At 39.5% G+C, this 10,969-nt stretch overlaps 2 protein-coding genes across 2 annotated transcripts; one reads left to right on the forward strand and one right to left on the reverse strand.

Moving 5' to 3' along the window:
• Positions 1-783: 783 nt before the first annotated feature.
• Positions 784-7,344, forward strand: LOC135640361 (uncharacterized). The gene is made up of 9 exons (XM_065154709.1): positions 784-939; positions 1,047-1,631; positions 1,707-1,789; positions 2,146-2,499; positions 2,802-3,089; positions 3,158-3,400; positions 3,489-3,710; positions 6,031-6,586; positions 6,667-7,344. Exons 1-9 carry the CDS (start codon positions 795-797, stop codon positions 6,879-6,881), a joined length of 2,691 nt encoding a protein of 896 aa, XP_065010781.1. The 5' UTR covers positions 784-794; the 3' UTR covers positions 6,882-7,344.
• Positions 7,345-7,489: 145 nt separating this feature from the next.
• Positions 7,490-9,131, reverse strand: LOC103987778 (mitochondrial arginine transporter BAC2). Its single transcript, XM_009406177.3, has 3 exons — positions 8,991-9,131; positions 8,462-8,778; positions 7,490-8,369 (listed from the first exon to the last, which is right to left on the reverse strand). The coding sequence occupies exons 2-3, from the start codon at positions 8,741-8,743 to the stop codon at positions 7,674-7,676; spliced, it is 978 nt and encodes a 325-aa protein (XP_009404452.3). The 5' UTR covers positions 8,744-8,778; positions 8,991-9,131; the 3' UTR covers positions 7,490-7,673.
• Positions 9,132-10,969: the final 1,838 nt, after the last annotated feature.

A 10,969-nucleotide genomic window follows, 5' to 3' on the forward strand; every position in this document is an offset into this window, starting at 1 on the left:
AAGGTTTGAATTTGGCCACGCAAAGTTTCAATTTTATTCCCCCGTATTCACGCAGTTCATTAGTCGTCGCATATCATATCGCATTCGTTATTCACCTTTTTTATAAAAAATAAAAATAAAAATAATTAATATATGAGAGGGAAGTAACATATAATGGAATAGAAACTCCATCAAATATCATTTCTACCTCAACCACTAGTAAACCTTTTTCTATTAAATTGGGATTTCTATTCTCATAAAACATAAATTAAAATTCACAAATCCTATTAGTTATGATTGACTCTCTACCCGTTTGCATTCATCAAAGCCTATTAATTTTTTTTCTCTTACTATTCTTGATTTATTTTCAATATATTTTAATGATTATTTTGTTGTATTTTGATATATAATTTAAAAAAATAGCATTTGAACTTTTAAGAAATTTATGTTTAATATACTTTGTGAAAGTATATAAAATAATATTTTGGATTAGAATTTTTTTATGTTGCATTAAACTAAATCGGACACGTATATATATACCGATCAATATTCATTAATTTGATCATAATACAATTTGTGTACCTTTTATTTTTATTATTTTATTTAACAAGATAAGATAAGAGAATTCGGTATATCATTTGTTACTGCATCATATCAGTTGGATTGATATAAATAACATTTAGGGATTTATAACGTCCGTTATATATCTAAATAAAAACATGATATATAGGCTTCATGTCGAACCTACGAAAACAGCGCGGGAAAACAAAGACGCGGAAGAAGAGGAGGAAGAGAGAGGAGAACGAGGGGGCGAAATGGGAGAAGAGGATTCGAAGCCACCGCAGCGCGACTTCCCGGCGTTCCCTTTTGAGCCCTATCCGATCCAGACCGACTTCATGAGTTCTCTCTACGATTTCCTCGACAAAGGAGGCGGCATCGCCATGCTCGAGAGCCCCACCGGTACTCCTTTCAACTCTCTGCTTTCTCCATCTCCGTCGGTTTCCGTTTCCACATCGCGACCTGTTATGGATTCCTTCCCCGACGACCCTTCTCTGATTTGGGATCAGGTACTGGTAAAACCCTAAGCCTCATCTGCGGCGTCATGCAGTGGGTCGTTGACCAGAGGAGGAAACAGCGGCAACCGAAGCCGCGTCGCGGTCCCCCGACGCTGAATGCAGATCCCGGTGAAGCCAACCATGGTGGTGATGACGATGAACCCCAATGGATGAGGGACTTCGACGTCACTGCTGCGGATAAGAAAGAGATTCCGAGAAGAAGAAATAGTTTTGCGTTGGGGTATTTTGACAGGAAGGCGTCGATTGCAAAACCAATGGCCGGGAAGAAGATCCCTGTGGAGGCCGTGGATGATGAAGAGGAGTATTTGGTGGAGGAATACGAGAGCGAAGAAGAGGGGATGGGCAATGGCGTTGGGAGACCAAAGAGGAAGGGGGGAAGGGGTTCCAATTGGAGCAGCAGCGATGAGGAGGCCGATGAGGAGGAAGAAGAGGAGGAGGTGACGCCACAGGTTTATTTCTCTAGCCGGACACATTCACAGCTGTCACAGTTTGTGAAGGAGTTCAAGAGGACGGCTTTTGCTTCGGAGCTCAATGTCATTTGTTTAGCTTCGAGGAAGAACCTGTGTAATAACTCTGGTGAGATTGTATTCTGATGTGTTGGTTTAGAGAGGTTATCTTGCACGAGTTATGTTTATATCTGATTGTGACCAGAGGTTTTGAAGCTGGGGAACACTAACCAGATCAATGAACGGTGCTTGGACTTGCAAAAGAACCAGAAAGATGCTAAAATGAAGGTCTGTGAAATTTATTTTATAAAATTTTGTTTCAATTTGTCCTTTTCTTTTTGGTTCTACGGTTTGAGAACCACTTGCCTTTAGTATTATTATCTGGTTACGAATTCTGAGATACACTGGTGCTGCTCCTCGCCAGCTTTCTTTAGTCATGATACACGCGACAAGATGATGCAGATGATGATTTATCCCCTTAAGGCTATTGTTTATCTTTTTATAGTCTTTGCTCCTGGCATGCTAATTGTTAGAGTGAGTCAATTAAGCTACCATAGAATGATATTCAGACAAATCGTTGATTCTTGATGCTAATGATATTATTATTGGAAGCTGCAACTTATACAATGGGCATTCTTATGAAGGTCCTGAATGACAAGGGGAAGGCACGGTGCACAAAGATCGCATCTGGTTGTCCTATGTTAAGAAAGCAGAAATTGCAGAATCTGTTCAAGAGTGAGGTACAGGACAGGGGTGCAATGGACATTGAGGATCTTGTGCAGCTTGGAAGTAAAATCGGGAGCTGTCCATACTATGGAGCTCGTAACATGGTTCGTTCATCTGATATCGTTGTGCTTCCCTACCAATCCCTATTGTTGAGGTCAGCTCGTGAGTCGTTAGGTTTGAATTTGAGGAGGAATATAATAATTATTGATGAAGCCCACAACCTAGCTGATTCCTTCACCAGCATGTACAATGCAAAGATCACCCAGATGCAGGTAACTCCTCCAGAACAAATGTATGAAATTGTTTGATGGATATAAACAAGCGATTGTAAAACAATAGAACCTATTTCAACCAAAAAATTGAGCTAAACTTAGAGACTTTATGATCAACTTATCCATAGAATCTTGATACGTGTTCTGCTTTATGTAACTCCATAGAAGTTACTGTTTAATGTTTGTTACTGGTTACAGTAGGTGTTTTGGCAACTTCAACTTATTAATCTAACTAGTGTTTATCATGCTTGGCTAAACACAACAAGGCTAAAATCACTTCTTTGATTTCATTCTATTGTCAGTTGAAGCAAGTACTCTGCAACCTTGAGTTCTACCTTGACAAGTTTCGAGGTCGTCTGGGAGCAGGAAATCGACGCTACATCCAGACACTTATCATGTTAATTCGGTCCTTCCTTCAACTGGTGCTTCAATTTCATGGCATCGATTCTTGCAGAAATGAGCAGGAGTTGAAAGGGAAACTTGGTGATACTTCGATGACGATAAATGAGTTCTTATTTTCTCTTAACATTGACAACATCAACTTCGTGAAACTCCACAGATATATGAAAGAAAGCAAAATAATTTACAAGGTACCACATTAGTGGCATCCATCTATCCTTGGATTTTATTCCCAGCTGATGACCCTATTGGCTTTCAGGTAAGTGGATATGGAACTAAATTGGCAGGCTTACTGAGAGACTCCATTCATTCTGATAGTCAGGGCAATGATACAGAAGGAAGCATCTTATCTGGCTTTCAGGCATTAGCTGATATTATAATTTCACTGGCAAACAATGATAGAGATGGAAGAATATTACTCTCAGGACTGAAACTTGCTGATCAAAGAGAAGAAAAATACATTAAATTTGTGATGCTTTCTGGAGAGAGAATATTTTCTGAGGTCTATTCTCCCAGGTCCACTAAAATTTTAAAAAAAATACAAAGACTGTTTTGACGGTAGCAACCTAACTTCAAATTTTTTCCTGCAGATTTTGGATCAATCATATGCTGTTATTCTGGCTGGGGGGACACTCCAGCCTATTGAAGAGACAAGAGTACGTCTCTTCCCTAGCTTGTCACTAGAACAAGTGCATTTCTACACGTGCAACCATATTGTCCCTCCAGAGAGTATTTTGCCCATTTCAGTTTCTCGTGGACCATCAGGCATCAATTTTGATTTCAGTTACAATTCAAGAAGTTCTTTGAACATGGTTTGCTCTCAGTCTTATAATTTCTAATTCACTGATGGAACAATAGTTGTAATATTTCTGTTGATTTTATTTGAATGCTAGATGCTATATTGAACCGAAGGCTCAAAGCAGATGTTTATTGCAAAGTTAACGTGCTGTTTGATAGTATTTCTTATGAATATGTAATGTCTAAATGAATGTTATTGAAATAATTAAACTGTGACTGATTCATGAAAGAAAGGTTTATGTCACTCTGGAATGAATATTGTTGATGTATACAACATCACTGCACTTTCATTTATGAACGAACAAAAAGGTTTGGTTAATGGATTTTATTGAGGAATACAAAGGGCCAACACATTATAATTATCTAAGATATAGCCAACGAACTTTGTGGTGTAAGTTACTGTTCACCACTTGTTGGTAACCTAGAAAAAGTGACTAGACTAGCACTGAATGCAAATTATACAGATCATGGAAAAGCCAATTATCATTTCAAAATGGTGTTTAAATTTATTACAAGTAAATTGTAGTTCCTTATATATCAATTGCATTTAGTAATGCAACTCAAATTCTATTATATATAGTAGATCATGGAAAAGTCCGTTATTATTTCAAAATGTTGTCATAAGTTTATTTTCAAGTAAACTGACCTGTGATACCTCATATATCCATTGCATTTTATAAGTGCAACTCAAGTTATAAGACATTCTGTTTTAATTTCCCTTGAGCTTAAATGAGAAATGTAATAGCATATAGTTTTAACTTTTAAGTATATACCCATAGAGAATAGTGAACTGAGTCATTCACCACCTCGAATGTGCTGATTTTTGTAGTTCCTCTTTTTTTAGGTTCTTTGTTGATTGTTTGAGCATGACTTTGACATGTGTTTCTTGATCTGGCACTTATGTATTTAGCTGTCTGTGTTAGAAATCTCTAGGAGTTGCATTAGTGTTGAATTTTCCTGATCTTGTGATCTTTGTGCTAGTGGGCACTTGGTCTTGAGGCTGTTTTTGTAAGTAGCAGATAAAGTGATTCAGCACTATCTGTATCCCTTCATGTTCTTCAATAGAACTAGAGGGACCTGGTTCGGTTACTAGGATTTGACTACCATACTCTATAAATATTGTGACAGATATTCAAATCACATAAACTGTCAATATTCAACTTGGACCACATTGCGGTACTTCCTGGACTTATTACTAGCATATAGGGTATCATCCTTCTTTAACCAGGAATATTGACCTACATAGTTTTGTATGATGGGAAATGATTTATGCAGCCAACCCAAGAAGTTGGGACATTAAGGCTTGTTTTTTACTGTTATCATGTATTATCATTCCTTGAATTTGCCTATTAACAAGAATCTTTTTGATATGATTGTTATATTTGTTGAACACTTCTGAAAGGGCTGTTTTTTGTTATTGACTAATTGATGATGGGATGATTGTGATCAGGACATTATGAGCATGGCCATGGAGTAGGGCTGGTAATATATGGATGTCAGTTTCTTGTTTTAACTTAAATTCCAACTTTTTAGTAATCTATTGTTCACTGGGTGGAGCAATTGGACTAGTCAGCATGGCATGACACTCACCTTGTATGACCAATAACAAGCTATCATAATGCCAAGATTAGATGGCACACTCTCAGTACAATACGAGATCACATATCAGTAACCAGGTAGACCAGTAGTGTTTACTTGGTGTGCCTCAGTATGCTTGGAACACAAAATCCTTGGTTTCTTTTCGAAAATGATAGCTTATTTATGATAAACAATTTAGGGGGTCTTAAGGTCGTCTTACTTTTTTTTGTATACTTTAAATGGACACTAGTAAACTTGGCTAAAACCAATTCTTTCATAGATATGATAGGAGAATATAAGAAATCCTAAAAATATATTGTTGAATTACCAGCACAGTTCATTATTTTTCAGACTTGCACTATCTGCATATCCATTCATTTGATGTCCATGCATAATAGTTTCCATTGCTTGAAGCTATTCCATGCTTGCAGTTAGCTACATCTTCATGGCCTAGTTGCATATAGAGCTACTTTAGACCTGTTAGTGTATACAAGAATGGAGTATAGTTATTTGAGAATTTTTAATGTCTTAGACATAATTGTTACTATGCATCATCTGCAATTTGATGATGAGCGTTTTTTGTTGCCAGCAGCCTAATTCTAGGCACCTAGAAGATTTTTTTTAGAATCCTGTATATAGCTATCACAGTTCATATTTTTCTTTCTGATTGTTATTATGCTACTTAATTTAAGAGAATAATGCCAATTTATTCTCTATGTCTATCTTATGTAATTGTATGGTTTATTTTCCAAGCAGATAGAAGAACTGGGGCGCCTACTTTGCAATCTAGTGGCAATTGTTCCAGAAGGAGTAGTAGTGTTCTTCTCTTCGTTTGACTATGAACGACGAGTTTATGATGCATGGAAGGCTTCAGGACTGCTTTCAAAAATTCTAAAGAAAAAAATTGTATACAGAGAACCCAGAAGCAGTAACGACATTGATCTTGTACTTAAGAAGTACAAAGAAACAATTGCATGTTGTGATAGAACACCGAAATCTTCAGGAATCAGTGGAGCAGTACTCCTAGCTGTAGTTGGTGGAAAGATTTCTGAAGGTATAAATCTAAGTGATGGTATGGGTCGTTGCATTATAATGGTTGGACTTCCATATCCAAGCCCTGATGTTGAATTGATCGAAAGAGTAAAACACATAGAAGGACTAGGAGAAGCCCCCTTACAGCGATGCAGCGAGTCCTTCGGTGGTATACCTTATGATGACTGCAAATCTGGCTTTGAATTTTTAAGAAGTTGCAAGCAAAGAGGAAAAGAGTACTATGAGAACTTGTGCATGAAGGCTGTGAACCAATCAATCGGTGTGGTTTCTTTTTGAGTTTTATTAAGAAATAGCATTTAGTTATTGGCTCTGTCAATGATCTTTTCCTTGCTACTGCAGGTCGAGCTATTAGGCATATAAATGACTACGCTGCGGTCTTGTTGGTGGACTCACGATATGCATGCAACTCATCAAACCGGAGTCCCTCACACCCGACTAACAAGCTACCCCTGTGGATAAAGCAACGGTTTGTTTCAGCCACCCAAGGCTACGGTGAAGTCCATAGATTGCTGCATCAGTTCTTCCAATTTAATAGAAAGAAGATGCCTAAATAAATGCACACAAGCACAAATAATCCGGACTCTCAGATGGATTGCTGCTTCTGCTGAAAACATTCAGGAGTATACATACATCAGATCTCAATGAAGAAGCCACATTTTCTCAGAACAAACACATGCTCGTGGCCGCTTGAGAATTTGCATTTTTGCTTGGTATAATCCTTGTTACTCGTTTCTTTATCTTAGATGTTAGCAATTCTTATTCTCAACAAGATTGTGTAGCTACTTTTCTTTCTTTTGTTTTTGTTTTTTTTAATGTTAATTGAGTTTCTTCGTACCATGATATGTAGAACTTGATCCATAAGCGAATGTTTGAATTCCGCTTTTAGTTATTAGAATCATGTAATTTGCTTCTTTACACGGGAGAGAATGAATCAACTATAATTCAATCAGTTGTGTTGAATTTTGATAGAAGAATGAATGTGTCTTTGGAAACAGTGTAATTTTCATGATCCGAAACTGATGCATTAATCTTCATGATCAGTTGTTATGGTCTTCTTGTCCTCAAAATAGTGTTTGAATGATACATGAATTCACACACTACACCAGTTTAATTGCGTGACCTCTAACTACATCGAGCCGAATGACATCTCAACCAAAGAATGTACTTCAAACTCAGTTCTTTCATTCATAGCTACATCGAACGAGTTCTTATCACCAAAGTGTCTTATGCTCTTTTCTTTCTGCACAACAGAATCTAAACATTGGATACAAACTATGGATGAGTAATATCAATACTCCAATGAACATATGGAACAGGATTCCTAGTTTTACTTCACCCTTGAGAGCTCAGGTCTCCTCCATTGCCAGCCCTCGACTGTTGCTGACCAAGGACCTAAGAGCTAGCTCATAAGCAGAGAAGATGGCTCCATTGACAACAAAGGCCCGGGCAACAGCAGTCCCCATTCCTCGGAACAGCACAGCAACACCTTCTTCTTGTACGCTCTTGCGGATGCAGTCCACAATTCCGAGGTACTTTGGCGGCGGCTGGCCGGCCTGAGGCTTCGATTGCGCCTGCAGTCTGGACTTCACCACATCTAAAGGGTAGCAGCAGATCCAACTCACCACTCCTGCTAATCCTCCGGCGACCAGCATCGTTCCAAGGCTTTCCTGGCAAGTTTTCCGGCAGCCCGGGTGAATCTGCTCTCTTGCGTACTCGTATGTCCAGAAGTAAACTCCATGTGAAGGTGCATCTCTCAGGACAGTGATCCATAGGCCTCGGTATACACCTTTCATCCCTTCCTTGTTTACGATCTCCTTGGCAACGCTGATCGGTCCTATCCCACCTCTTTTGTAGCCCTTGTCACCGGTCATCTGCAGCTGAAGCTTTATCTTCACAAGCTCGACCGGGCTTAGTATCAGACTCTGCAAGGCGCCCGTTCCAACTCCACTCAGCGCAACACTTGTATAGGAAGGGGGTTCGTTCATGCTCTTGGAATCAAAAGCTCTGGAGAAGATTGCATACACCTGGAAGACCATGGCATTCTGCACAAGGAAGGACGATCGATGCACATACGAATGAGCTTTGCTAATTGCTAGCAGTTATTGTAGGCTCTCCGAGACACGAGGAAGCAGACCTGGAAGGCGACGGAGGCGAGGGGAGCGCCCATGCCGCGGTAGAGCGCGGCGGGGCCCTCGGTCGCGAGGATGCTGCGGAGGAGGCCCACGGCCGAGACGGGGCGGCGGGCGGTAGCGGTAGCGGTAGCGGCAGCGGCGGGCGATGGAGCCGGCGGCTGCTGCAGGCTGATGCGGAGCGTGTCGAGGGGGTGGCCCGAGACGACCCCGGCCATGCCGCCGATCCCTCCCGCCACGAACTCCCTCCCCCAGCTGCTCGCCATGAACTCCGGCCAGAACTCCATCTCCCCACCACCATTCCACACTCTCCGCCTTCCTCCTAACAAGACCTTACTTAATTAATACTCCTTGAACAGCGCAGGAAAGAATGGGACGAAGAGCAAAGGGAGGCGCGCAGGAAGCGGCCAAAGACTCTGGTTCCGAGGGCGCCGTGCGCGCTCCTGAGACTGGCGGACGGCAGCCGTGAGACCAACCGCACCGGTGCTTGGTTTAATGCGAGCGGTGCAGGGGAAAGTTGCGTCTTTTCCTTACGTTCTGGTGGTGCTGCGAGCGTCAGAGGCCTTGCAGCGGTCGTGGTACGACAGGGAGAGGAAGGCGGGTCGAATACGTGGATGGATGTGCTAAGGCATGCTAAATCCGTGCGCAGGAGGAAGAAGACCCGATGACGAGAGAGAGACTGGATCACGTTCAACACATGAGCAAGACGTGTAGTTATCTTCTTCGTCGTTGGTTATCCACACGAGAGAAATGGCAGGCATTGCTTCGTCATGTGGTGCAATGTAATGTTGGATGCCGTCACGACTCAATAATTGATAAGAACCACTTACCAAAGATAATTAATCCTAAGTTGAGAGTCTCAATCCCTTCCCTTCCACATTGTGTGGGATTAAACTTAGAAATTAAATCAACTTAAAACTATGAGTTTCACAAAATTCAAAAAACACGAACTCCTAATTAATTTAGTTGATAAAAACTTAGAATTCCATCTTTGGTCATTTATTCCATAGAATTTTATAAATAAAATATTTTTTATAGTATTTATATTAAATCCATGGATTGTCATAAAAAAAATAAGGCAATTCAACTTGTCTATTGTGCATGAAATAAATTCATAACTCTACCAAAATCCAAAAAGGAAGAAAAGTTGAGATGAACAATCACATATGCACCTGATTTCTTTGATGGCCAACTGATGCTGCCTCATTCAAGCCCGTCTTTTACGGTACTTATCTCAATTTTTGTGAGATAATGATGTACTCGGTTGACATCATCCCGATCTTTACGGGGGAGGGGGGGTTCGTGTCTTATTCAAGAGATATGGTGCTGATATGATCCGTCATGTTATCAAATTATGCTCTATCAGTGATGTATAAGATGAACTTGGAAATGAATGGTTTTCTACCCCTTGTTGTTGATGGCATCACTCACATGCACATATTGTTTACCGAACTTTTGAGTCACCTGAGTATTAAGTAAAAAAAGCAACCTAAATGGAGCCTTGGTCTGTTCAAGAACAAATCAATTTTCTGTGGAAGGGGCCGATCTCTCTATGTTGAGCAATCCAAATGTATTATGTATTGCTTTGGTTAATCTATGCAAGCAAAATATTAGCGAGAACAATTTATCTGCATCTTAACCATATGTCTCGTCCTTTATTTGATGATCTTATACAAGCTAATGAGTATGTAAGAACATCATATTTACAAACAGTTTTTAGTCAAAGACAAAATTCACCTCTCGATCAACGATGATCCATCCTTTCAAATAAATAAACAAAAGTAAAGAGAAGGTGCTTAGCATAGTGACTTGGACTAATGACTTAGTCGACATCTTGGTATTGCATGGGTGACTTATGGTTGATATGCAATCGATACCTCAATGCCTTGTGATCGACTTGCGTTGACATCTCAACACATATGAAAATGTACAATAGACATATTTATGTATTGTGACATGTGTCGAACACCTTAACACCATGTGAAAGACATGTGATTGACAAATAGTTAACACCTCGACGTTTCATGATCGAGGTGTTGACTAAGTCAAATCAACTATTACCATATTTTGAGTTCGACACTCATGACATCATGATCATAATTAAATTCAACTGTAATGCATAACTATTTCTCATAATTATCATCGATCCCGGGTGCATATTGATATATTTTCTAAGATTTATTTTTGAATCATCCAAACTCTAAGTTAATTTAGAGTAGACATTTATTGAGAATAACTCTAACACAAATATACAAATTTAGTGTTATCATAGTTGAACAAACCGTACTTTTTCGACTGATATTAAATTAAGATTAACACCGATAACAACCAACCGTCAACTTCGACCGTCAAATATTGAATTAAGACATACTAAGCAGATCGAGGAATACTGACATCTGAATTGCAATAAGAGAGAGCTACACAACTACCCATCATCATTATCATCTCATTTCAAGACAGTATTCTGTATAATATAACATCAGTTTTTGCATCAAAAGATTTATATTTTATAT

This window comes from Musa acuminata, chromosome BXJ3-6, assembly GCF_036884655.1.
Source record: "Musa acuminata AAA Group cultivar baxijiao chromosome BXJ3-6, Cavendish_Baxijiao_AAA, whole genome shotgun sequence".
Classification (NCBI taxonomy): domain Eukaryota; kingdom Viridiplantae; phylum Streptophyta; class Magnoliopsida; order Zingiberales; family Musaceae; genus Musa; species Musa acuminata.